General features: G+C 51.7%; 2 protein-coding genes across 5 annotated transcripts; one reads left to right on the top strand and one right to left on the bottom strand.

Annotated features, from left to right (window-relative positions):
* The first annotated feature begins 87 nt into the window (after positions 1–87).
* SEZ6L2 (seizure related 6 homolog like 2) lies at positions 88–23,963 on the top strand. Of its 4 annotated transcripts, none has more exons than XM_010972490.3 (18): positions 88–5,259; positions 6,218–6,349; positions 7,044–7,343; positions 7,684–7,823; positions 8,108–8,309; positions 12,309–12,494; positions 13,137–13,305; positions 13,936–14,099; positions 15,832–16,032; positions 16,473–16,611; positions 17,451–17,647; positions 17,764–17,958; positions 20,084–20,275; positions 20,360–20,551; positions 21,059–21,097; positions 21,281–21,398; positions 21,500–21,621; positions 22,085–23,962. In XM_010972490.3, exons 1-17 carry the CDS (start codon positions 5,181–5,183, stop codon positions 21,612–21,614), a joined length of 2,760 nt encoding a protein of 919 aa, XP_010970792.2. In that variant the 5' UTR covers positions 88–5,180; the 3' UTR covers positions 21,615–21,621; positions 22,085–23,962. The 4 variants fall into 4 exon arrangements, with proteins under 4 accessions (XP_010970792.2, XP_010970791.2, XP_074202204.1 ...); XM_010972489.3 differs by having other exon boundaries at positions 21,525–21,621; positions 22,085–23,961; XM_074346103.1 differs by lacking the exon at positions 21,059–21,097 and having other exon boundaries at positions 22,085–23,963.
* ASPHD1 (aspartate beta-hydroxylase domain containing 1) lies at positions 233–3,215 on the bottom strand. The gene is made up of 4 exons (XM_074346868.1): positions 3,207–3,215; positions 2,255–3,125; positions 934–1,047; positions 233–348 (listed from the first exon to the last, which is right to left on the bottom strand). Exons 1-4 carry the CDS (start codon positions 3,213–3,215, stop codon positions 239–241), a joined length of 1,104 nt encoding a protein of 367 aa, XP_074202969.1. The 3' UTR covers positions 233–238.
* Positions 23,964–24,704: the final 741 nt, after the last annotated feature.

Below are 24,704 nucleotides of genomic sequence, written 5' to 3'. Positions count from 1 at the left end.
AGGTGGATGGGATAAGACCCAGACCCCTGCCCCCAGCCTTTCCCTGGGCTGGTAGCTGGGAAGAAAGTAATCAGGAGCTAGGAGAGGATTTAAAATCTGTATTTCAGTATTTGCTGGCCAGTTGCCACCCTCAGCTGCGCCCCACCCCCTGCAATGGAGAGGTGGTCCTGGCTACCATTCAGGCCATGCCTGAATGCAGCATCTCTCCAGCCCAGACGTCTGAAGGGAACACCTTCCTTCAAGGGTCTGGTGCGAAGACAAAGTCGAGGGCCTGGCGTTCGGCCCCAGCCACATTGGGGTGCCAGAGGTCCACGATGAAGACCACTCGAGGCCCATCTTCAGGAGAGCCTAGAGCACATGGGGATGAAGACAGCAGAGCAGCTGATATTAAGTACTTATATGCTGGAGCACGCACTAAATACTCATAAAAGCAAACACTTTGTAGACAAGTGCCAGATACTAGAACAGTATTAAGTATTAACTCTTATTAATCATCAAAACAAACTATGAGGTAGTACCATAAGTATTCCCATTTTATACAAAGTAACTGAGGCACAAAGACGTTAAATAATTTGCCCAACGCCACACAGCTAGTAAGTGCCAGAGGTAGGTCAGGAACCCGGGTGGTTCAGGCCTAGGCTTTTGTGAACCACTCTGCTATGCACCTACAGTAACTTATTTCATCCTTGAAGTCATCTGATAAAGAAGGTGGTTGCCCCATTTCACAGGTGATGGGAGGAATTTTGTGACTTGTTCAAGGTCATGCAACTAGAAAGTTGTGGTGTAGGACAGGAAGCCAGCTAGGCCTGATTCTGCAGCCTATAGTCTTATTCCCCTTCACTCTTTTTTTTTTTTTTTTTCATTCTGTGAAATACTTTAATAAACCAAAAAATTAGTCCCTCATCCCTCCCAGAAGAATGGGAGCTCCGTTACCATTATGAGCCACTGTGTGCAGGAAGGAATCATCCACCAGTAGACAGTGTCCCTCAGCCCAGCACTGGGGCTCACCCCCAACCACCAGCTCACAGCCAGGGGGGATCTTCAGGCCTGTAGAAAGAGATCCAGGCATCCAACATTCCTGCCTCAGTCGAAGGAGCCCACCCCATTCAGTCAAAAGGCAGATCTGAGTATTAAAGACCGGGTTCTATGGTGGCCCCTCCTTGCTCTCTGGAAGGTGACCCAAATATAATTACAATACAGTACTGGTTGAAAGAAATGCTAGGAGATAGGGGAAATGCAGTGCAAAGAACAATCTATTCTGTTTCAGAGAAAAGGGAAGGCCTGAAGGAAGTGGCATCTTCTCTTGGACTTCTGACAGTTTAATTCAAGAATCTACTATGTGCTAGGCCCTCTCTCTCCAGAAGGTATAAAACTAATATTTCCATCCTACCAAGGACCAAACAGTTGAGTGCTGTGAGAAAACCAAGCAGCCAACCCAAATGATGAGGAATAGGAAGATATCCCAGAAGAGGTGTGGCACTTGAAAGTGTGAATTGTGAAGGCTAAGTAGAAAGTGATAAGGAAGAAAGACATTTAGGTTAAGAGCATGTGTGTGACATCTGCCAGGATCAGCCAGAATTTAAAGCACAGTGGGAGGGAATGGGAATAAGGGAACAGGTGGGAGATGAAGAGAGAATAGAATTGGACTTGATCCTGAGGCCAGTGTGCTTTGAAGTGTAGAACACATTCAACTGGTAGCACAGAAAATAATTTGAGGCAAAACAAAGTCATGGCATTAAATAACAGATTCCCCCCCCCCCATTTCAATCTTTAAAACATCAAAATGAAAATCTCAGTTTGGTGCTACCATAATTTTAACACCACCACTAACATTGTTCCTTTTTACAGAAAGCGAATGTAGGCTTCAGTTTCAGACCAGAGCATTTAGCTAGAATTTTTAAAGCTTTCTTTTTTTAAGTTTAAATTCATTTTTATCAATACTTTCTATTTAGGGCAGGTAATACTGATTATCATTGTTCTATAAAGGTTCCTTTTAAATAAGTAAAACAAAATGGGGGAATCAATATGAAGAAACAGCACAGGTGGTAAATGACTATGAGAAAGCTTATGAAGATGGTTTGAAGATTTCTGAAGGTTAGGAAATGCTGCTGTGGGCAACAGAGTCATGGAAAATTTCTCAGAAGAAAGGCATGATCAGAACCACAGTGTAGAAAGCTCTGATGGCAGAGAAGAAGAGAGTCTGGAGGGGAAATTGTGGAAGCAAGGAGATTGTCTGTAAGCAGCATCTACTTACCCAGATGGCATCTGACCCGGGCATTGGTGGGCCCACAGCGGCCCTCGAGTCGGGCCCCAGGCAGGAGGACAGAGAAGCCAGCATTGCCGAAGGTGTTGGCACTCATAAAGCTTCGAAGGCCCCTCAGTGCCCGATAGGCTCCTGGGCACCGGCGGCAGTTGCTGGGTTGGCACCGGCCTGCTTGGTACAGCAGGAGCTGGTAGCACCCAGGGGCCAGGGGTGGGGACCAGCCCCGAGGCAGAGGGGTAGTCCCTGAGAAGTCCCAGCTCACAGACCCAAAGTCCCGCAAAATGGCAGGGAAGCTGCTCTCCAAGAGTTCCACATCATGCCGCTGGGCATCCCGTGGCACAAAGGGGGCTGAGGGCAGGTCTGGCAGGAAAAGCAGGCCTGGGCGCTGAATGCCCAGGACCCCTGGCCCTCCCCCAGGGCCTGGGCCACCCTGAGCTGCCCGCCTCACCCTACCCATACCTGCCCAGGAGTAGCGCCTGGCATAGGCCCGAAGGCGACGGCTCACTAGGCCTTCTGTCCTAGGTCCTTCCCCAGTCTCCCCAGAGCTCCCTGGGCTTGGCCTGCCAGCCTCGGAGCAGCCCCTAGGCCCACCACTGACACCCCCAGCCCGAGTCCCAGCTCCCAGGGCCTGCATGTCTTGGGAGCCCAGGCGGTAGCAGTACCAGAGGAAAAGGGAAGTGAGGGCTCCAAGGAGCAGGGTAAGGGCAGAGGAAGCCAGAGGCAATGGCCATGCAGGCATGATTGGCAGGGAGGCCCTGGCCAAGAGGCCCGGGGCATCTTCCAGACCCCAGTTCCCCTGTCCCCCCAATTCCCCACCAGTTCCCTCCATGGCTGCTCCCTGGTTACCCCCTGGGCTGTTTCCCTTCAACGTTCCCACTCTTGATTCTCTCTCCTTCAAGAGGATCTCTTGATCCTCTCTTCACCTTGTATCTCTCTTTCTCGCCTCCTTCATGTACCTCTAACCCTCCTTTCCTTTATCTCCTATCTTTCTCCCCTCTCCTCTCTCTTCTTTCTCCTTCCCGCAATTTCCTCTCTATCCCTCTGTCTCTCCTTTCCCCGCCTTCTGTCTCCCCCTCTCCTTTCTTCTTTCCTCCGTCCACGCACCCCCCCCCCCGCCCCGCCTCTCTTCTCTCTCTCTCTTTCCTTTCTCTCCCCCCTCCACCTTTCCTTCTCGCTTCCCCAGACAGCAGTTCCTACCCCACCTGGACCCGCAGCCCCGGGAACCGACAACCAGCCGTCCTCCGCAGCGACTTCTCTCTCTCCTTCCTCCCCCCTCTCCTTCCTGCCCTCGCTTCTCACTCCACCCGACCTGCAGGTTCTCTCTCTTTCCTACTCGCTCTTCCTCGCTCCTTCCTTGGCTCCCACTCACCCTGACGTCAACCCTCCCCACAGTCCTCTCAGCTTAGCTACCCCCGCCCTCGCCCAGTGGCCACCGCAACTCAGCCTTGGCTGGGGGGGGGGGGGTCGTCTCCGGATTTGCCTCCCCCGGCCCCGACGGGGCGCCACGTGGGGCGCAGGGGGCAAAGCGCCAACCTCCAGCGCCCTGCAATGCGAAAAGAAGGGGCGGGGCCTAAGGGAGGGGCGTGGCAAACTAAGGGGTCTGGCGAACGCTGGGACTGATGGACAAGGCAGGCTCTCGTAGACTGCGGACAGGGACGATGCGGCCTGTCCTTGGGTCAGCCGATCCCTCGACCAGTCGGCCCGTAGGCCACCTCCCTCTTGGCCTTCACAAGAGCCAGCCCGGGGCAGGAGCCTGATTAATAGTGAAGACGGCTTCAGCCAATCGCCCGCAGCGCCGGGGCCTGGCCCTCTGAGGCGGGGCCGAGAAGAGCTGTCCGCTCTGGTGGTGCTGAAAGGGCGCTCTAGAGGCCTTGTGAGATAAAGCCAGGAGGAAAAAATCAAAGTTGAAGCCGCCAGGCAGCTGGCCCGGGTCATACTGTACGTCAGAGGAGGGGTATCGCCTCCCCAGATCCCAGCCCGTTATCTCTTAGACTTCCCATAATCGTAGAAACTTGGCATTCTTCTGGAGGGGGGGAAAGCCCATTCTACATGAGCTTCTGTGAAAGGGAAGTCCCACGGAGGGTCTGAAAGTGAGCTGAGGGCTTATTAGGGGGCTGAGCAGGCACGAACCCTGATATGCTGCTCCTCGGCACCCTGGGAAGAGAAGATTCAGATTCCAAATGTGTTGGAATGGCTGGGAGAGGGGGCATAATTACTGCTGGGACCAGTGTTTCCTTTGCCTCCCCTAGGGGCCACGGGAATGAGGATTACGACCCTGGCTCATGTGGTCCCTCCTTCCTCCATCTGCACTTCCTCCTCCTCCCTCCCCCCACCGCCCCTAAATAAATCCCAGGCCCCTCCCTTCGCCCGTCCCCAGGATCTGACGTGGGCTCGACACCTTTCTCAGCTTCTCCCTCCCGCAGCTCCAGTGCCCGAGCCTCGGCTCTCCAGGTTCTGCAACCCCCTCCCCTCTCCTCCAAGACCCACTAGAGCACAGTAGGAACCCTCCCTATCTGCGACCCCTCCCTAGGTCCCCGGAAGCTGTTTTGCTTCTCCGCTCTCCTCCCCACCTTAGAATCCAGCCAGCCCGGTGGACCCAGGCGCCCGAGCAAGAGGGTAACCCAGGCGACCTGGCTCCTTCGCCCTTCTCGGCCCCACCCCCTGCAGCTGGAGCCGCGCCCCCTCTCCCACAGACCAGAGAGCAGAGGACAGAGGAGACTGGGCAAAGAGGAGTGGGCTCCAGGCAACACCCAGCCCAGTTCTGCCCCTCCATCCCAACAGGCAGAGAAATTGTCTTCCTTGCTAACTGCTAGCAGGAAAAAAAAAAATTAGAAGGAAAGATAAAAGCAGACGGAGGAAAGGTGACAGCTAGATTATTTAGGAGAGGCGCAGAGGAGAGAAATCGGTGTGAGTCGCCATGGGGACTCCCAGGGCCCAGCATCCGCCGCCTCCCAAGCTGCTGTTCCTAATTCTGCTGAGCTGTCCCTGGATTCAGGGTAAGGACATGGATGTGTGGGGGTGGGCCTCCGGGAAGTTCCCCAGCAGGGTCTCTACCTTCCTTTCTCCGAGCATCCTGTGCCTTCCGAGCTCCTGGGGGAGGGGAGGAGCACAGCTGACGTGAAGAGGAAAGCCAGGGTTTTCCAGCTTGTACCTGAAGCCCCTAACCCCCTATATTGAGGAGGTGGGGAAATGTATGAGGGGAGCTTTTAGCAGTGTCTCAGGGGTTAAATCCAGGAAGAAGGGCTGGGGAAGTTGTGGGGGAGGGTGTCTGCGGTGGCAGCAGAAGCAAACAGGGTACCTGGGTGGGAGATGGAGGTTCTGGGAGAGATGCCAGGCACTGCACAAACAAATGTTCTTGGACATATGGACAAAGGACAGATGAACAGAGGCAGTGCTCAGAGACCAGATACTCAGTCCCCCACTCTGACCTCCCAGCCAGACTCCAGGGAAGAGGGCAGAGACTGCAGAGGAGAGGGAGGGAGGGAGAGAGAAAGAGAGAGTGAGAGTGAGTGAGAGAGAGAGAGAGAGGGAGAACCACACTGCAGAGACAGAAACCCAGAGAGAAAGCTAGGCACTGCGGAAGCAAGGGTTGGCAGGTGCTGCCAGACCCTCCGCAGAGCCCGAGGGCTGAGGGGGGAAGCACCACTGAAGTGAATATGAAGAAAGCACCCTGCATCTTCTCCACCCTGCGGGCGCTGTCCAAGGTTGGTCAGAGCCAACGTGCTCACTGAAGGCCCACACAGCCTGGGGGAAAAGAGAGGAATGGGTAGGAGTGTGATGGGCATCTGGGAGCCCCTCCTCCAACCTTGGCTCTCAGCCCAGCCTGGGACCCTCTGAGCTCCTGCAGGTCCAGCTCACTGAGGAGGGAGTAAGAGCTCCAGAAAAGATCTTTCTGGAGAAGGAAGGAGTGTCGAGAAGGGGCAGTGGAAGAGCTCACACAACTTCATCTCCTAGGTCTGCCCCTGAAGGAGGAGGAGGCACTGCCAGAGCCTGAAAGTGAGACCCCCACAGCAGCCTCTGAGGCTTTGGCAGAGCTGCTCCATGGGGCCCTGCTGAGGAAAGGCCCAGAGATGGGCTACCTGCATGGTGAGGCCCCCAGAGTGGCAGGAGCAACAGAGAGGCAGAGGGAGGGACATTAACTCAGGGATATGGGGATGCCAAGCCAGTGAAATTCCGGGGGAAACAGAGAGATGGCTAGAGAGAATCAAAACTGGGAACAGACAGTCAGAGAACCAGAGAAATTAAGATATAATGATTAGCAGACAGAGCCAGACTGAAAAACAATCAGAGAGAAAGACAGATGGAAACTCGGAGAACCAGAATCAGAGATACAGTAGAAGAGAGACACAGTGAGAGAGAAATGCAGTGACTAGTAGATCTAGAATCATAAAATCAGAGAGTGAGAATATTAAACAGAGATCAAGAGTTCTGGAGAGCGCAAAAGAAAAAGACAGGGGACAGAGGAAGGGGTAACCAGGAGAAGGAGCCAGATCTGAATGGCAAGACGGAGAGAGAGGCTCAAGGAGACTGTTGGAGTGGAAGGTCCTGGACACAGAGGCAGAGAGGGGAAGGGAACGGGAACAGCGGGGAGGTCAGGCTGTGGAAGCCTGTGGGAGGAGATGGGAAGTTTAGATGGGGGGAAGGGAGAGGTGGGGAGACTGCCCCTTGAGGGGAGGTCTTTTGGGTTCAGTGGGGGAACTTCCAGTTTCCCTCAGCCCTGCTTCTCACCCAAGGCCCACCAATTTGCTCCTGTTCCCTGATTTCCCTTGCACTGTCTCAGGATCTGATCCAGACCCCACACTAGCCACCCCTCCAGCCGGCCAGACTCTTGCAGCACCCTCCCTGCCACGGGCCACTGAGCCAGGCACAGGGCCTCTGACAACAGCCGTAACCCCTAAGGGGAGCAGGGGAGCAGGCCCCACCGCGCCAGAGTTGCTGACCCCGCCCCCAGGAACTACGGCCCCGCCCCTTCCCGGTCCCGCCTCCCCAGGTCCGCCCCTCGGGCCTGAGGGAGGAGAGGAGGAGACCACGACCACCATCATCACCACGACAACTGTCACGACAACGGTGACCAGCCCAGGTGAGGCGATTGAAAAGAGATGTGGGAGAGGAGGAGGGGGAGATGGGGAGAGGCTTTTGGGAACATGTGGAAGAAGGGATCTAGATGGGAGAGGGGCTTCTGCTTAATAACAACAAAAGCTAACGTTTGTATATCCTCACTATGTACCAGCACCGTTCTGTGTGTTTTATCTATTATTACAGTTGGGGAAGGGAGTTCTGGGCACAGGTGGGAGAGTGAGTATTGGATGAAGATGGTGAGGGGTGATGGGGAGAAGATAGATGAGGACCCCTAGAGTTTCTTGTCTAGGAGGGTAAGAACATAGGGATTCCCTCAACCTCAGCCACTTATATCTCTTTAGTTCTGTGTAATAACAACATCTCCGAAGGTGAAGGGCATGTGGAGTCTCCAGATTTAGGGAGCACCGCCAGCCGCACCTTGGGGCTCCTGGACTGCACATACAGCATCCATGTCTACCCTGGATACGGCATTGAGATCCAGGTAACTGAACTTAAGCATATGATTGTGAAACCTCCCAGCCCTTTCCTCCAGGCTGAGGGGTGTGCATGGGTTTTGTCCAGGAGCCAGAGAACTTATTTTCTGACTCAGAGATGGCCTATTTTCTGAGGCTCTCACAGACTTTCCTAGAGTTCTGCAAGATGGCCCATGTCACTGTTGTGTTTGGGCAGCCACATACAGGAAAAAGGAAAGCAAGGGTTTGGGGGCTTAGGGAGCCACCCATCCTGGCTGACTTGCCCTGGTGGGTCGGTGTCTGTCTTCTGTAGGTGCAGACGCTGAACCTGTCTCGGGAGGAGGAACTCCTGGTGCTGGCTGGTGGGGGATCCCCAGGCTTGGCCCCCCGACTCCTGGCTAACTCCTCCATGCTGGGAGAAGGACAGGTCCTTCGGAGTCCAACCAATCGGCTGCTCCTCCATTTCCAGAGCCCAAGGGTCCCAAGGGGTGGTGGCTTCAGGATCCACTATCAGGGTGAGGAGTTCGGGGTGCTGGTGGAAGGGCAGGAACCACACTGGGCACAGGGGGCTTTTTCAGGAGCCTTCTAAGGACGGGGTGATGTTAGGGTGTTTTCCTCCTGACTAGGACCCTGGGGAGCAGAATCCACAGAGCAGATCTATACACATTTATCTCACACACTCACAGATCTGTGTAGGTGTGCACACATCCAAGTGACAATTCATCCATTCACTCAACAAATATTTATCGGGTGCCCACCTCATAGTGGCCCTGTGTTATCCTTGGGGAGAGGAATGAACAGGCCAGATGTAAATATGACTTCAAGGAACTCAGAATCTAGATGGACAAGTAATCAGGATGATTATAATTCAATGAGAGACCATATGTCAAAGGGACATCAGGAAGGATGGGTATAGCTCAGTGGTAGAGCACAGGCTTAGCGTGCACAAGGTCCTGGGTTCAATCCTCGGTACCGCCATTAAAAAAGAAAAACCAAAACCTTGTGTCAAAGGGACCTAAATTTCTCCTAAGGCCACCTCTTTAGAGGAGGTGATGACTAAGCTGACACCTAAGATGAGCTAGCTAGGGGAAGGGTGGGAGGGAGAGAAAAAGGAAGGCAGATGTCTAGATGGATGGAAAAACACAATCCAGAGAGGAGAAAAAACATGACCCTCCACCTTGAGGAGTTGAGGTGATTCAGCTTGGTAGATAGAATTGTCTTAGCTGTGTGACCTGGGGTCAGTTATAAAACTTTCTATGCCTCACTGTCTCATCTGAAAAATGGAGATAATAATACTTACCTTATGGTATTATTAGGAAGAGCAAATGAATTTATACATGTCAAGTGCTTAAAATAGAGTCTGGTACAAAATATCAGTCATTCCTATTATAAGAAAAGAACAGAAAGTGGTAGGGAAGCAGGCTAAGAGTCTACAAGGTCAGCTGGATTTGGATCACAAAAGGCCTTGTCAGCTTCAGTGAGGAGTTCAGAGTACTTTATCCTGCAGGGAAGGAGGAGACATTTTGAAATGTTTAAACAAGACAGTGACGGCCTCAGATTTGTGACTTAGATCCAGATGACTTCCAGGGGCAGAAAAGGGGGGCTGCATCTGCACAGGCTTGCATTCATGAGCACCCACCCACGAACAGCCCACACACACGTGTACATCCATGTTTGTCTGTGTGTATGGAAACCTTCCCACAGTACCAGTGTATGTTCTAGCAAACATGTGTTCATGAGGCAAGGGGCCCAGCCCACAGCCATTCCAGACACTGCTGCTGTCTCCAAACCCCTTCCTTTGCTCTTCAGAAACAGAGAGGGAACTGTGTGTTGGGCCAGTGTCCCCTTCACATCACCTCATGGACTTCCTGCCTCCTTGCGAGCTCTGCTGACCCCAGATCCCTTGTGACCTTATCCAGGACACATACCACCTTATAGCCCTTCCTCACACCCTCTTCAGCCTCTCCTGAAGCCTCTGCTCCAGACCTGCCCCAGGGGTCAGGTGTGCAAGATGATGGTGCCCAACAGCAAGCCTATTTGTGGAGAGGCCAATGAGCTGGGGGACATTAGTTGGTGGTCAGGGCTTGGTTGTTGCGGAGCAAGGGTATGCCTTGAGGGCCCAGGGCCAAGGGCAGGACTTCAGATATTACAAAATGGCTCCCCGCTGGCTCCTTTAAGCAGCCACTTCCCTAGGGCATTGAAAATAGGTCTCTTTAGGTTAAGTGGAACATTTGGGGAAGCAGGGCTATTGCATAAATTGGCCTTCTTTACCTGCCTTGGTCTTCCCTGCTTTGCGGCTTCTCCAGGAACCTTGGGGACCCAAGCTGTGTTTAAGCCCTTCCCAATCTGCACTAGCTGGGCCCTCTGGTCCAGAGTGGCCTCATTAGCTTCTCTGGAAGTCCAAAGTCTCCATTACCCCTCACCCCAAGTCCAGCAAACATTCCCATTGACAAAATGTTTTCACCAACCTTCATTTCATTTCCTTCTCACAGTAACCCTCGGGGTAGCCATTGTCAACTCCATCTCTGAGAGGAAGACAAAGACTCAGAGCTTATGTGGATTGCTCTGCCACCTGCAAACTCACTGCGAAGTCAGAAGTCAGATCCCCCAGCCCCTGACTCCCAGTCATTCATTAATTGAAGCTGAGGGGCGGGTGATTAATGTTTTCTGAGTACTTTTCTATGTTCCAGGTGCTTTGCGTGTTTCTTTTCTTTAAGGCCAGTCCTCAATGATAGGAATTATTATTGCCATTTACAGGTGAAAGGCCCTAGAGGTGAAGTCACCTACTCAAGGGCATAAAGCTAACAAGTTGTGAAGCTAGAACTGGAACTGAATCCCGTCTCCAAATCCTGTGCTTTTTGACTGTTTCACACTGCTTCTTAGCTGTATCAATTGATCAACTAGGCTAGGCTTTTAGGAGACAAAATAAATAAGGCTTGGTTCAGCCTCATAATGGCAATAGACAACTACTAATGTGATGATAAATTTATGCATGCAGGTTGTGTATAGGCAAGAAGAAAACTAACTCTATGGGAAATGGGAGGGGTCAGGAAGACTTCCTGGAGGAGGTGGTAATTAAGTTACTCCTTCAAAGATAAGAAAAAGTGAGAAGAGGGCCTTGCAGGTAGGGAATATTGTATGAAAAAATATGGAAGAGGAACTGTAAGGAGTCACAAAATTATATTGTGTAGGATATATGGGTCATGGGTGCTGAGAACTGAAGCTAGGCGGGCTGGACTGGACTCAGCTATGGAAGGGGCTTGAATGTCATTCTAAAGCATTCAAACTTGATTCTGTTGGTCATGGAGAGCCATTACAGAAGCTAATGTTTATTCAAATCACTGTGTTCTAAAAGGTTGTTTTTATACCTATCTTAGTAGACCATGGACTCCTGAAGGCAAGGCCTGGGTCTTTTTCACCCCTGACCCTAGAACCTAGCCAAGGAAATGCTTGTTGAATTTTGAAGTAGAGAGAGACCAGGTCTCTTACAGAATCAGTCAGGACTGGAGAGTCATAAAGCAAAAGGCCAGGCAAGCTGGTTCCTCCCAAGTCCTCTGCTAACCAGAGCCTGCCCCTCCTACAAGACCCAGCTTTAGTGCACTTTCTCCAGGAAGCCCTTCTTAATGAGCTCTTCCCAGTCTTAAACAGACACATAGCAGCTTTCAAAAAAGAATGCAAGCAATAAAATTAAATAGAATAAGTAAGAAAAAAATTGGCACCAGGTAATGCTTATTGAAGTTGAAAAAATAAAATGAGGATAGACAAGCCATTTTTGCTAGGGAAAAGCCTCAATCAGTTCTGAGCTTCTTAGCAGCCAGTGCAAAGAGACTGAGAGAGAGAGAGAGAGGAGATAAGCCAGTTCCTTAAGGAAAGAAAAGCTTTCCCTAGTACTTCCTTTTCACCGGGGGATTCATTTAGGGGGCACTGAGTATTAAGATCTTTAATGACAAAATAGTCAAAGTTCCCAAAGGAGTTTCATGTGGCTTCTCAGGATGAAAGCTGAGGGTATAATACCACAGTGCACCTCAGTGGAAGAAAATCCATGTATAGAGAGGGGAGAAAATGACATGAGGCACTTAAAAACTTGGAGCCTCAATTTCCATATCTGGAAAATGGGTCACAACCTTTCTCTGACTACCTCAAAAGCACTACATTAACTCATTTTGAAAGCTAAACAAGCTTTGCAAGTCCTTTTTGTTATTATTAGAACTGGATGGGGTTCACAGCGGTCAACTGATTTGCCTGAGGTCACACAGCAAATGAGTGTTAGGGTCCACAACTTCTTTGAGTTTCAGGTATCTCATCTACAAAATGGGGGCCAAAGTGGGTAGAGCACAAAGATTAGGGGATATAAGGGATGTTGAAATTACCTCTTCATGAGACAATGTGTCCATGTAAGGACTTCAGTATGAAGTCAGTTTCTGCCCCAGGGGGACCTGGAGAGAGGAGAGGAAGTGCTGGGGGCCCATGGCATTGGAAAGTGAGTCCTCCTTCTCCTTCTCTGCCTGATCCAGCCTACCTCTTAAGCTGTGGCTTCCCTCCCCGGCCAGCTCACGGGGATGTGAGTGTGACAGATCTTCACCCTGGAGGCACTGCCACCTTCCACTGTGATTCGGGCTACCAGCTGCAGGGTGAGGAGACCCTCATCTGCCTCAATGGCACCCGGCCAGCCTGGAGCAGTGAACTCCCCAGCTGCATGGGTGAGTCTCCTGCCACAATAGGTTGGGGCTTATGTCCTGGTTGCCCCATTAGAGGGTCCTGAGTTGGCGGTCTCTATCTTTGGGGAGCACCCATCTTGAAGGGGTTTCTAGCCTGAAGAGTCCCTATCCTGGGGTCTCCTTCTGGAGCTCTTTATCCTGAGGGTCTCCATACTTGGGATCTCCATCTGAGGATGTTCCACCTGGAGGGTTTCCATTTGGGGAGTCACCATTCTGGAGGCCACTTCTTGCAGAGACTCTTCATCCTAGAGGAAACTATTCTTGGGCTCCACATCTGGAGGTTTTCTATCCCAGAGAGTCTTCATTCTGGGATCACATCTTGAAGATTTTCGATCTGAGAGCTTCAGTTTTGAAGAACTTCCCCATAACTCCCTATCCCAGGATGTCAACATCTGTGGGGAAGTCTTCATTTTGATGGAATCTCCATTCTGGGGAGTGTCCATCCTGGGGTTTTTCTATTCCAGGGCTGGTTCCTCACCTGTGTAGAGGGTTGGAAAAGGTCCTGGGGTGAGCCTGTAGGGCAGAGGCCACCCTGAGGCCAGGTCCCAGGCAAAGGTGTGGGCACAACAGCTCTGAAGGTGGGAGAAGGACAAGTCACCTTAACCTGCCCCCCTCTGCCCACAGCATCCTGTGGTGGCACCATCCACAATGCTACACTTGGCCGCATCGTGTCCCCTGAGCCTGGGGGAGCTGCAGGGCCCAACCTTACCTGCCGCTGGGTCATTGAAGCAGCTGAAGGACGCCGGCTGCATCTGCACTTCGAGAGGGTCTCACTGGATGAGGACAATGACCGGTGAGGGTCTGGGCCTTGGGTCAGAGGTCCCCACCTCAGGGAAATAGGGAGGCTGCAGTGGGGAGTCGGACAGACCTGGGGTGGATCCCAGTTGGGATCTGTGTCAAATACAGGTTAGTCCTTCCCCTTTCTTAGGCAGTATAGCTGTGCAAACTAGACAAATCACTTCACCTCTCTGTGTCTCAGATTTGTCGTCTATAAAATGAAGATAACAGTACCTCCCTCTCAAGGTTTCTGTGCGGACAAATGCATTAAGATATGTAAAGTGCTTGAAATGGTGCCTAGCACACAGTAAACACTACAAATTTGTTTGCCATCCTCATCATTATTCTCATTCTTTATCTAACAAACTGGTATTCCACCTCTGCCACCAGTTGCTATATGTTTGATAGGTTACTTACTTTCTATGCCTCAGTTTTCTCCTCTATAAAATGAGGGATAATAATGGTACCTGACTCAAGGATTCTTGTGAGCATTAAACAAGATAAAACATGTAAAGGCTTAGAAGAATATGTGGCATATAGTTGATGTTTGAAAATAATACCTATGAAATTAAGTTAGGGGAGCAGACAAGAAGTGAGGCAGCTTCTGAGGGGAAGCTGAGCTCCTGGCCACCTCTGTGCATCCCAGGCTGATGGTGCGCTCAGGGGGCAGTCCCCTATCCCCAGTGATCTATGACTCGGACATGGATGATGTCCCAGAGCGGGGTCTCATCAGTGACGCCCAGTCCCTCTATGTGGAGCTGCTTTCAGAGACACCTGCCAATCCCCTGCTGCTAAGCCTCCGATTTGAAGGTAACTCCGATTTGAAGGTAATCGTGGCCCCAACTCCTGTACCTCCCCATCTTCCTGATGCCCAGGCATGTTCACAAGTGCATACTCCATCTCTGCTCATCTCTATGTTTGGATTCCTGAAAACTGACTTGTCTCCCCACCCCAAAACTACAAGAATCCCTTCATCTGGACCCCTTCTAATTCCCTGAAGTGGCCTTTTCTACTTGAGCTTCATGGTTGGCTGGATCCATATACAAAGCCAAGAGACCAGTGACTTTAATCTCTCCGTCCTTTCCTCCCTGTTGGCTTTATTCTCAGGCAGACTCTCTGTCTGCTGTATACCTAGCAGTTCCAGATTTACATCTCACCAACTTCAGTAGCCCCACTAGAAAGAGAGGAAGCATAGCACTTTTCTAAGAGCTTCTGCAAAAATGCCAGGAAAGGCTTTTATTGCCCTGGCTTAGGTCATGTGTCTATGCCTGAGCCACTCACTGTAGTTAGGGGGAGGTGGTGTTATGATTGGTAGATCCACATCATGTGGCCATCCCTAGTTGGCCCCAGCTGAGCCTCATGGACTGCAAGAGGGGAGGGCATGTGTCCCAAAATGAAAATAGTGCTTTTGACAGACAGAGGGGAACTGGATGCTGGACAGGTAGAAACAAGGAGGTCAGTGATCATGGGAGGAGGCATTTGAGCTAGACCTTGCAGGATAGAGAGAATTTTAAAAGAGGAAGATTGGGAATGAGCATCTTAGATGAAAGGAACAGTGTGAGCAACAGTAAAGAGGTAGAGAAAAACTTGATATGTTTGGGAAACAGAGTTTCACTGTGGCTGGAATCAAGAATTTGTGCAAAGAGTAGCAGGAAAGAGACAAAGAACATGAACTGCTCAGAGATGGGAGGGGCTGGTTTCTGGCATGAATCAAGGGAGAAATGGAATTGGCACTTGGCCCTGATGGATGCAAAGGATTTGGACATGACACCTTATCAGATTAAGTAACAGTCAAATAAATGAGTGGATCTGAAAAATAAATTGCCAGTTGGATTCTGAGAGTGCAAAGAGAATTCCGAGGCTTGAGGGATTCTGCTCCATGGGCTTCAGACTCTGTCTGTATCAGAGGCATCTGAGTCTTACCTCACAGATGTTTTGTGGCTAAGATATAATCAGATGGGCAAAAACTAAAATCCTCCACAGGTGTTCATTTCTGCTGACTTAGTCCAAAGTCAAACTGGGTAGATTTTGTGTTAGCCTTAGTTTTGGATTTTAGCCACAGTATGGGTAATCACAGATGATCAGAATCCAAGTGTTATTTCTGAGAAGTGAACACACCTCCAGAAGCAGGTCTCCAAAGGCACCCCTTCTCCCAAGCCCTTTGCTGTTTCTAGAGCTAAGTGTCTCTGGCTGGGAATCAAGCAATATGGGCTTGAGACCTGGTTCTGCCACTGCCCTACTGCATGACATGGGGCAAGTGGCTGTTTGTCTGTGGACCTCAGTATCTTCATCTGTAGAATAGTGGCTGGGATTTGACTGGCCTTGGGTTTTCTGTCCAGAAGCTGGGGAGCTAACATAAATATGTGAATGGGGAGTCTTAGGGTTTTGGGGAAACTGGAGAGTGAAAGCAAAACCCAAGGGCATTCAATTTTAAATAGCCCACTGGGGGGCCAAACAACACTTGAATTCAGCCATATTCCCTAGTCTGAGATCCCTTGAGGCCTGTCCTAATGCTTAATTCCTGTGATGGACTCCTCTCTAGCTTTTGAGGAAGATCGCTGCTTTGCCCCTTTCCTGGCACATGGCAATGTCACCACCACGGACCCTGAGTACCGCCCAGGGGCGCTGGCCACCTTCTCATGCCTCCCAGGATATGCACTGGAGCCTCCTGGCCCCCCCAATGCCATCGAATGTGTGGATCCCACAGAACCGCACTGGAACGACACAGAGCCATCCTGCAAGGGTGAGCCCTCTACCTCCCCGGGAGGTCCTTCAGTCCACAGACTGCCCCCTGAGCTGAGGATCCTAGGAAGGATTCAGGAAGGAGAACATAGTAAACCCAGGCCTTGAGTCAATCCCTGTCCCTTTCAGAGGCTCAGTTTTCTTGGCTAAGTAGTTGGCGGGCTTGTTAGCAAATTCGAAGGTCACAACCCAAATGTCTTCAAGAGCTAGAACTGGAGTTGGGCTAAGTCATAAGTGCTGATGCCTAGGCTGAAGAGTGGGCAGGGTTAGTTAAGAGTGGGGATGGGGATTGAACTAGGCATGGCAAGAATCAGGTGGGTAATAGATAATATGAAACCCTGGAGGGGGTCTAGTACACACTTTTGGGAGTGGTGAGGACTGTGGTGACATGGAGACTGCAGGCCCACCTGGGTCCTGAATCTGACACTCTTTCTACCCTAGCCATGTGTGGAGGGGAGCTGTCAGAGCCAGCTGGTGTGGTCCTCTCTCCAGACTGGCCCCAGAGCTATAGCCCAGGCCAAGATTGCGTGTGGGGTCTGCACGTCCAGGAAGAGAAGCGCATCTTGCTCCAAGTTGAGATGTACGTTTGGGTATTGCAGAGGGTGCCATGGGCGGGGGCTCAGCCAATTGTGTTATAACAATGCACCGGGCTGCATTCTGAGCCTGGTTGGCTGGAACATCTACACAGGATTTGGTGAACATATAGTTGGATGAAAGAGATGGCTAAGGATTCTGGATGGGGGTGTGGTACAACATGTAGACCTGGGTACAAATCACTTATTTCTCAAGCAACTTAGAACAAGTAAATGGGGTAATGCAGCCTTCCTCATGCGCCATTGTGAAAAAGGGGCTCTGGCCTGGAGTCTCACTCTTTGGCTGTTTCTGAGGCTGCCCCTGGGCAATTTCCAGGGACCCAGGCCCAAGTTCTTGGGTCAGCAGCAGTGCACAAGATGAGTATGTGTGTGTGTGAAATCCAGTGAGCCAATTCGGTATGAAGTGGTCACATGACTGGATAGGACCAGAATTGGGCTTGGTTCAAAAAGCAGGTACTCAGGCGTGGCCTAGATTCGGGCAGGGTGGTAATGAGCTTGGTCTGTGATTGGTCACAGCTGGAGCAGAGCCTGGCTGTGCATCAACTGCTGATGGAGGAGGGACTGGAGAGTGGGAGGCATTAGTAATGAGTAGGGTTGGGGATTGGGAAGCAGAAACCGGGAGAAGCCACAGAACAAATGGAATCTGGAGCGACTGGCATAGAAGAGAAGTCCATATATGATCAAATCTGAGGCCTGGGCTAGGGGAATGTGAGGCAGGACTGGAGAGTAGGCAGGGTTACTAATGAACTGAGTTAGGGATTAGGTAGAACCTGATGAGAAGGGCCGGTAGTAACCCAGCGCCCATATCTGGTCCCACTCTCTGAAGCTTGAATGTGCGCGAAGGGGATATGCTGACACTATTCGATGGGGACGGTCCCAGCGCCCGAGTCCTGGCCCAGCTGCGGGGACCTCAACCGCGCCGCCGCCTCCTCTCCTCTGGGCCCGACCTCACGCTGCAGTTCCAGGCACCGCCCGGACCCCCAAACCCGGGCCTTGGCCAGGGTTTCGTGCTGCACTTCAAAGGTACCGAGGCCCAGGGTCCCGAGAGGCAGGGGTCAGGCAGGCCAGAAAGGCCCCTGAGGCTGGAAGGGTGTCCTGAGTCGTAGGGCAGTGTCCGAACTCGCTGTATCTCCCTTCAGAGGTCCCCAGGAACGACACGTGCCCCGAGCTGCCGCCTCCGGAATGGGGCTGGAGGACGGCTTCCCACGGGGACCTGATCCGGGGCACGGTACTTACTTACCAGTGCGAGCCTGGCTACGAGCTGCTCGGCTCCGACATTCTCACCTGCCAGTGGGACCTGTCCTGGAGCGCAGCGCCGCCCGCCTGCCAAAAGAGTGAGCCCGGGCCCCGCCCCGTGTTCTCATGGCCCCACCCCGTCCTCTCAAGGCTCCGCCCCTGCCCTGCTGGGTTTCACTGCTTTTCTGGGCCCCGCCCATCACCTCTGCGCCCCGCCTCCGTCCGTTCTTGCCCCAGCCCTTGGCCAGTCCCGGCTCCATCCCTTCGCTCTGAGTCCTGCCTAGATTTTCCTCAGGCCCCGACCCTATGCCTATCAGGTTCCACTCCTCTGCTCCTAAGCGCCCCGAAACTGCCCCTTTGGGCCCCACTCTCATCTTACCCGGGCTGCATCTCTATTGCTCTGTTCTGGGACCTGACCCTGGTTCCTCCGGTTGCCCCTTCACCTTTTCGTGGCCCCGCGCCCATTGTCTCCTGGCCCCGCCTGTCCCCTCTGAGTTCCACCCTTTCGGGCGCATCCCCCAAGCCCGCCCCATCTTCTCTCGGTTCTGCTTTTTCTGTTCTAGGCCGACCTTTAGTCTCTCAGCCCCCAACCCTTGGCATTACGGGGAGTCACTTTGCTGGGGCCTAGGCTCGTCAGAGAACTTGGTTTATTTTAATGCAATCACTGAAGTCCCATGCTGAGTTGGGGCTGGGGTTATGCGGAGGGGTTGGGGAACCTCCCTGCCCTGTCGGAGTTCACAGTCTGGGAGGAGGATAGATAATTAAACAACTCAGATATTAGAGTGGTAACCGCTGGGTGACTTCAGGCAAGGTACCTAACATCTCTGAGCCTTTGGCTTCTTCATCTGTGAAGTAGGAATAGGGGGTTGTGAAAAGCAAATAAAAAGTTTTTCACCTTAGTGCCTGGTGCCAGTAAACAGGGAGTAAATAGTAGTTTCTGTAAATATGAAGAAGGGCTGTGGGAAGAGGGATGGGTTAATTGTCCTAGGGATAGGGCAGGAGATTTCACAGAAGAGGTGACATTTAAAAGAGCTGGGATGGGGGGATGGTAATAGTTCAGTGGGAGAGCATGTAAGAAGCATGCATGAGATCCTGGGTCCTAACCCTAGTACCTACCTTTAAAATTTTTTTAAAGAAAGAAAAGAAAAGAAAGGAGAGAGGAGTGTTTATATTTTAGAAGAGCACAAAGGGGTGGCATCTTGTCACTTTCTCCAAATTTTGGGAAGCCTGCCACAAGGATATGGGATTGTATGTCTCTCACCTGGCCCCTAGGAGCAATAATGGAACCAATGAGGATAAATTTCAGGAAGCCAGATTTGGACTGGACTCAAGAAAATCTTTCTAGTTGACACAGCTCCCCATCCCTGGCAGGATTCATAGGATGTCCAATCTGGAACCAAGACAGGACAGGAGCAGGGACAGGAAGGGATGGAAGTGAGGCCTACAGGGGATAGGACTGGCCCGGCTGCCCAAGGCTCAGGAGGCAACCTGCCCAAGGCAGCACACTGAGCCTTAAGCTGAGCTGAGACCCAAGTCTCTAATCTCAGCCCAGAGCTCCCTGGCTATGACTCTGCCAGTTCCAGATCTGCCACTCCCTGGCTGACTGACCATGGGCCAGTTATTTGACTGCCCTGAACCCTGAGCCCCAAGGGAGATGTCAGTGATGTTGACCTCTTGGGATCATCAGGGTTTATGATACTGTGTTTGTAGAACATTTAGCAGGGTGACTTGCACAGGTCTAGATACAAGAAATGGCCATGACTGGGGCTCATCCACAGTGAGGCTGTAAACAAACACCTACAGGGGCCAGGCAGGCAATTTAAGTGAGCAGAATGGGCTGGGAATGACGAGAATGTGGGGAGCAGGAGGGCTGGGCCCCTCTAAACAGGGCAGCTGCTCTTCTGCCGATGATTTGCCATGCAGGGCTGACCCTTCTGGGATTTAGCTAGTATGCTCTGGTAGAGTGGTTAAATATTTCAAATTTCACCCTAGGATGGGGGCCTGGGTTGCCCCAATCACTGATTTCTGGAAGAAGCCTGAAATATAAAATGCTTTGAAGTTTAAGTTTTTCCAACTCTTGCTCTCTTCATTCTGAGGATGTAGTGGGAGGTGGGGGCGTTTGCTCAGAGGAGATGGTCTGTGGCTCAGGGCTCTCCCAGCTCTAGGCTTCTGGGAGATCTTTTAAGGCATGAGCTTCCCCTGACCTTGCCCTCTTGCCAACAGTCATGACTTGTGCTGACCCTGGTGAGATCACCAACGGGCACCGTACCACCTCAGATGCCGGCTTCCCTGTTGGCTCCCATGTTCAGTACCGCTGTCTGCCAGGGTACAGCCTGGAGGGGGCAGCCGTACTCACCTGCTACAGCCGGGACACAGGCACACCCAAGTGGAGCGACCGGGTCCCCAAGTGTGCCTGTGAGTCTGGAGACACCCTGGGGCGGGTGGCTGGGTGGCCAGCTCAGCAGTGCAGCTGGCCCATGACTGACATCTTCCCTGCAGTGAAGTACGAGCCATGCCTGAACCCCGGGGTGCCAGAGAATGGCTATCAGACACTGTATAAGCATCACTACCAGGCGGGCGAGTCTCTGCGCTTCTTCTGCTATGAGGGCTTTGAGCTCATCGGTGAGGTCACCATCACCTGTGTGCCCGGCCACCCCTCACAGTGGACCAGCCAGCCTCCACTCTGCAAAGGTGCCTGGGCAGACCGGGCAGGAGGGGGCACAGCAGTGTCTGGGATGTGACAGGGCTGGGAAAGTCAGGTAGCAAATTCGAGACCAGTGGTAACCCTGCTGAGCTCCCCATTCACCTCCTGTGGGCTCTCATCCTCACAGGTACATGCAAAAGCCCTGGGGAAGTTCAAGGTCATGGAATTATCCTAAGAGAAGCAATAGAGAGGGCTTTGGTTTGACAGTCCCTTGCCCTCTGCCTAGATCTCAGTTTCCCCACTTTTGACACATTGTACAGACCTGGTTGGTTTAGGCTGCCCAGGAACCCTGAATTTTAGGGGTCTGGAGAAGAAGGACGAAGGCCCTGCTCTACTACTCCCCCACCCCCACCAAGGGAAGGATCAGGTGTAGGTTGAGCAGAGGGCAGAGAAACCAGGCTGTCCAGCCCAGCCCCACTGGGCTCCCGGCCCTCTACCCAGCCTCCTTCCCTCCCTGGCTCAGACCCCGTCCCCTCCCCCTCCTCTCCCTGCAGTGGCCTATGAGGAGCTCCTGGACAACCGAAAACTGGAAGGTCAGTGAGGGCACAGGTGGAGACCCAGGCCTGGTCGAGTTGGGAGGGCAAGGCAGAGGCCCGGGGCAGGAGGCCAGGCCCCCGGTGGGGTGAGGTCCAGGGTTCAGGGCCCAGGGCAGGAGGCTGGGAGAGCCCAGGGCTGGGCCCAGCCCCAGCTTACTGGCTTCTCCCTCCTCCCTCCAGTGACCCAGACCACCGACCCGTCACGGCAGCTGGAGGGTGGGAACCTCGCCTTGGCCATTCTGCTGCCCCTAGGCTTGGTCATCGTCCTTGGCAGTGGCGTTTACATATACTACACCAAGTAAGTACCTGACTCAGAGAGCTGCTGGCCAGGGCAGATGTCCCGCCTGCCTGGCACAGAAGCCTGGGTGAGGGGGGGTTAGGGGCTCACCTCTCGATAAGCCCCTCTATCTCCTCCCTTTCCCAGGCTACAAGGAAAATCCCTCTTCGGCTTCTCGGGCTCCCATTCCTACAGCCCCATCACGGTGGAGTCAGACTTCAGCAATCCACTGTATGAAGCTGGGGTGAGCCCTCCCCCTCCCCCTGGAGTACCACATCCCTCAGCTCCCCTGGGACTCCATAACCTTCTCTCAAGGTCTCTGTAATATCTATCTTGGGAATCGCAATCTCAGCTGCCTGCAAAGTCTATGTCAGTGAACAAAGCAAGTCAGGTGGGCCAGTAGGGAGTGGTGAGGGCGGTGGCTAACTGGAAAACCTGTACCCTATCCAGTCCATGGTGGAAACTAAGGCCCAATTGCCAGATCTTCTAATTGTTCAATTCAATCCAGAAATCCAGATTTTTATGTTATTTTAAGGTACTGTAGGATGAACCAAATACATCCATTGGCCAGATTCAGTCCCATCCCCACCCCATGGCCTCCAAACTCCCAGTGGTCTTTCCCCTTCCTGGTGGATGCCTCCTCCCATTTTGCAGCCTCCTCTACCCGCATCCCACTCCAGCAACTGATCCCATCTCTCTGTCTCTAGGATACACGAGAGTATGAAGTTTCCATCTGAACCCCAAGACTAAGGCTGCAGGACCCAGGACGCCCCTCCTCTCCTCATTCTGGGCAGGGAGGAGTACAGGACATGGTCTCTCGCTCCCTTCCTCCCTGCTGTGTAAATAGTCTCCTGGTCCCACGAGGGGGCTTTGATGACCCTACAGTAAATAAACCAGCATCCTGTGCCCAAAGCCTCCTCTTCTCAGTTGCCAAGCAAGGGGCCTGCCCCTACTACCCAACTCTACCCGCTTTTGAACCCTGAGAGGGGAACTCAGCCCCTGCTGCAACTCCTGGGGCACCTCCTGCCCAGGGCATCCCACAAAGACTGCCCAAGAACTCTGCTGTTCCCTTGGCCATGAAGGTTCTGCCCTTCCCAGATGCTCTGGCCCCGGACCTAACCTCTAACCCTTGGAGGGTCAGAAGAAGAGGGATAAAGGGGGAAGAGCTGGGACAAGGCCCCTCCCCTCTTCCTGCCATCTCCCCAGCCCTCAGTCTCCCCATCTTTGCTTCTGGATTTTTGTTTTTGAGCAATAAACAGAAAATCACCATTTGGAACTGGGCTGGTGGGGTGTGGGAAGGTGGGTTACAGAGCACTGGAGACAGTGATGGTGGCCTCCCTGGAGTGAGGACTGGGGAAAGGGAACAATTTGGGGAAAAGTTGGATATCTAAGACCGCAGACAGGGCAAAGTCAAGGGAACAGGCCTGGGGTCAAAAAGCCTGGCTTTAGGCTCAGCCTCTGGATGACCAGCTGGGCCCCCTCCTGGCCTCAGCTGTCTCTCCACAGGGCTTGCTGTTTCCAGGCCCTCCTACCTGGGAGAGAGCTGTCAGTAGCTGCCTCTCCTCCCTCATCGTTTGGCAGCTGGCAAACAGCTCTCGATTTGTTTCATGACCAGTTGACCTAAAATTCAACCCCCTCCTGAGAATTCTTGTACCCATCCAAGTGTACCGTTCTTTCTCCCCCCAGTCTTTTTGGCATTTTAAGCATATAATCTGTTACATGTCTACCAAGTATTAGGCAGACTTGCAGCATCTCATAAACGAGGAGCTTGCTTTGTAGCCTGTGGGTGTTCTTTTCTACTTTATCTACTTTTGAACATTGTAAGGAATTTACAGCCTGTTTGTCTTAAAGTCCTTCTCCAAATCAATTGAATTTTACTTAATTAAAATTTTATAATTAAATACAAGGAAACTTTAGGACACTCAAAAGGATACTGAAATACTCAAAATGGGGCTGAATTTTATGAGGCAAACTGACCTTGATAATAGCCCAAGTTTAGAGGCATTTATTCTGTGCCAGGCATTGTGATGAGCACTTTACGTGCATTATGTTTTCAACCCACACAAGTCCCCTGTGAGACAGGGACAATTATTCCCATTTTTCAGATAAGGAAATGGAGGCTCAGCAATGTGAACTGACTTCCTTAGGAGGCTCCAATTAAGTGGCCAGACTGGGATTTTTTTCTTTCCTGTTAACTTTTTTAATCCTCACAACACCTCTTTGAGAAAGATGTCATTATCATCTAATTTGATGGTTGATAAAAAGCATTTGATAAAGTTCCACATTAATTCATGCTTAAAAAAGCAAATTAGTAATTTAAAGGAATTTCTTTATCTAATAAAGAATGTGACAAGCAAGCTGTAATTTTATTAAAAAGTATATGTACCAATTTAAATTTCCAGCAACAGTGTTTTAGGAGTTTTGCCTGCTTCATGACCTCACGAACAGTTGGTAGCATCAGACAAAAGTATTTGATTGTCCTGTCACTTAATTTGCATTTTCCTAAAATTTATGAAATGTTTAACTTTCATATTTTCTTTTTTTAAATTGACATATAGTTGGTTTATAATGTTTTAATTTCTGGTACAGCATAGAGATTCAGTTATACATATATATATATTCCTTTTCATATTCTTTTTCATTATAGGCTATTACAAGGTATTGAATATAGTCAGACTGGGATTTAAATGCAAACTCCACCAAGCCTACTGCATTGCCCTCTGGCTAGTAATGGGCATAGTATGTTCCCAGAGCCAGGAGGCTCCAAAGTACGGAGGGGAGACCTCAACACTGACTCTGGTGGCAGAGTGGCTCCTGAGAAGCAAGGGTGGACCCTCTCAGATGCCACAGAAGGTGCTGGAGTTTGGCTGGGACGCTGGATCTAGATCCATGGACTCATCTCTGCCAACAGGTTGACAGATAATAGGTTGAAAACTGCCTGAATTAAAGCCATTCCCATAATATGGAATATGCTGTTCCAATAAGATCTGGCAAAAGTGGAGGGGACACTCCTCCCACATCACCCCAGAGAAGGCACAAGAGAGCACTGCCCAGGTTGGGAGCAGGGAAAGATCTCTGTCTTTATTAAAGCTTTTGATTTCTGGTGGTGTCACTGCCAGTTGAGGGTGGAGAGGTGTTTGATGGTTCCAGAACACTTTGGGGGCTTCAGGGGTGATGTTGCTCATGACTAGGAGTCCCCCCAAAACCGAACCATTGAATGAGTTTTGAAAGAGATCTGACGCATGTTCTAGAGGGACACAATGGGGGAGGGCACGAGAGGCCAAGACAGCACCAAAGAGCATTGGGTTCATCCTCCAGATGTCAAGC

This window comes from Camelus bactrianus, chromosome 18, assembly GCF_048773025.1.
Source record: "Camelus bactrianus isolate YW-2024 breed Bactrian camel chromosome 18, ASM4877302v1, whole genome shotgun sequence".
In the NCBI taxonomy this organism is placed as follows: domain Eukaryota; kingdom Metazoa; phylum Chordata; class Mammalia; order Artiodactyla; family Camelidae; genus Camelus; species Camelus bactrianus.
The sequence above is the reverse complement of the archived record's forward strand: the minus strand, read 5'-3'. Positions and strand labels throughout refer to the sequence as shown.

Excerpts from the sequence above, each read along its gene's own strand:
- ASPHD1 (XM_074346868.1), bottom strand. Across the intron at positions 1,048-2,254 it reads CCGGGTCAGATGCCATCTGG|GCCTGAAGATCCCCCCTGGC; the intron begins GTAAGTAGATGC and ends CTCTTTCTACAG. Across the intron at positions 349-933 it reads GCACACAGTGGCTCATAATG|GCTCTCCTGAAGATGGGCCT; the intron begins GTAACGGAGCTC and ends CATGTGCTCTAG.
- SEZ6L2 (XM_010972489.3), top strand. The coding sequence starts at position 5,181 with ATGGGGACTCCCAGGGCCCAGCATCCGCCGCCTCCCAAGCTGCTGTTC. Across the intron at positions 14,100-15,831 it reads GCTAAGCCTCCGATTTGAAG|CTTTTGAGGAAGATCGCTGC; the intron begins GTAACTCCGATT and ends ACTCCTCTCTAG. Across the intron at positions 21,622-22,084 it reads ATCCACTGTATGAAGCTGGG|GATACACGAGAGTATGAAGT; the intron begins GTGAGCCCTCCC and ends CTCTGTCTCTAG.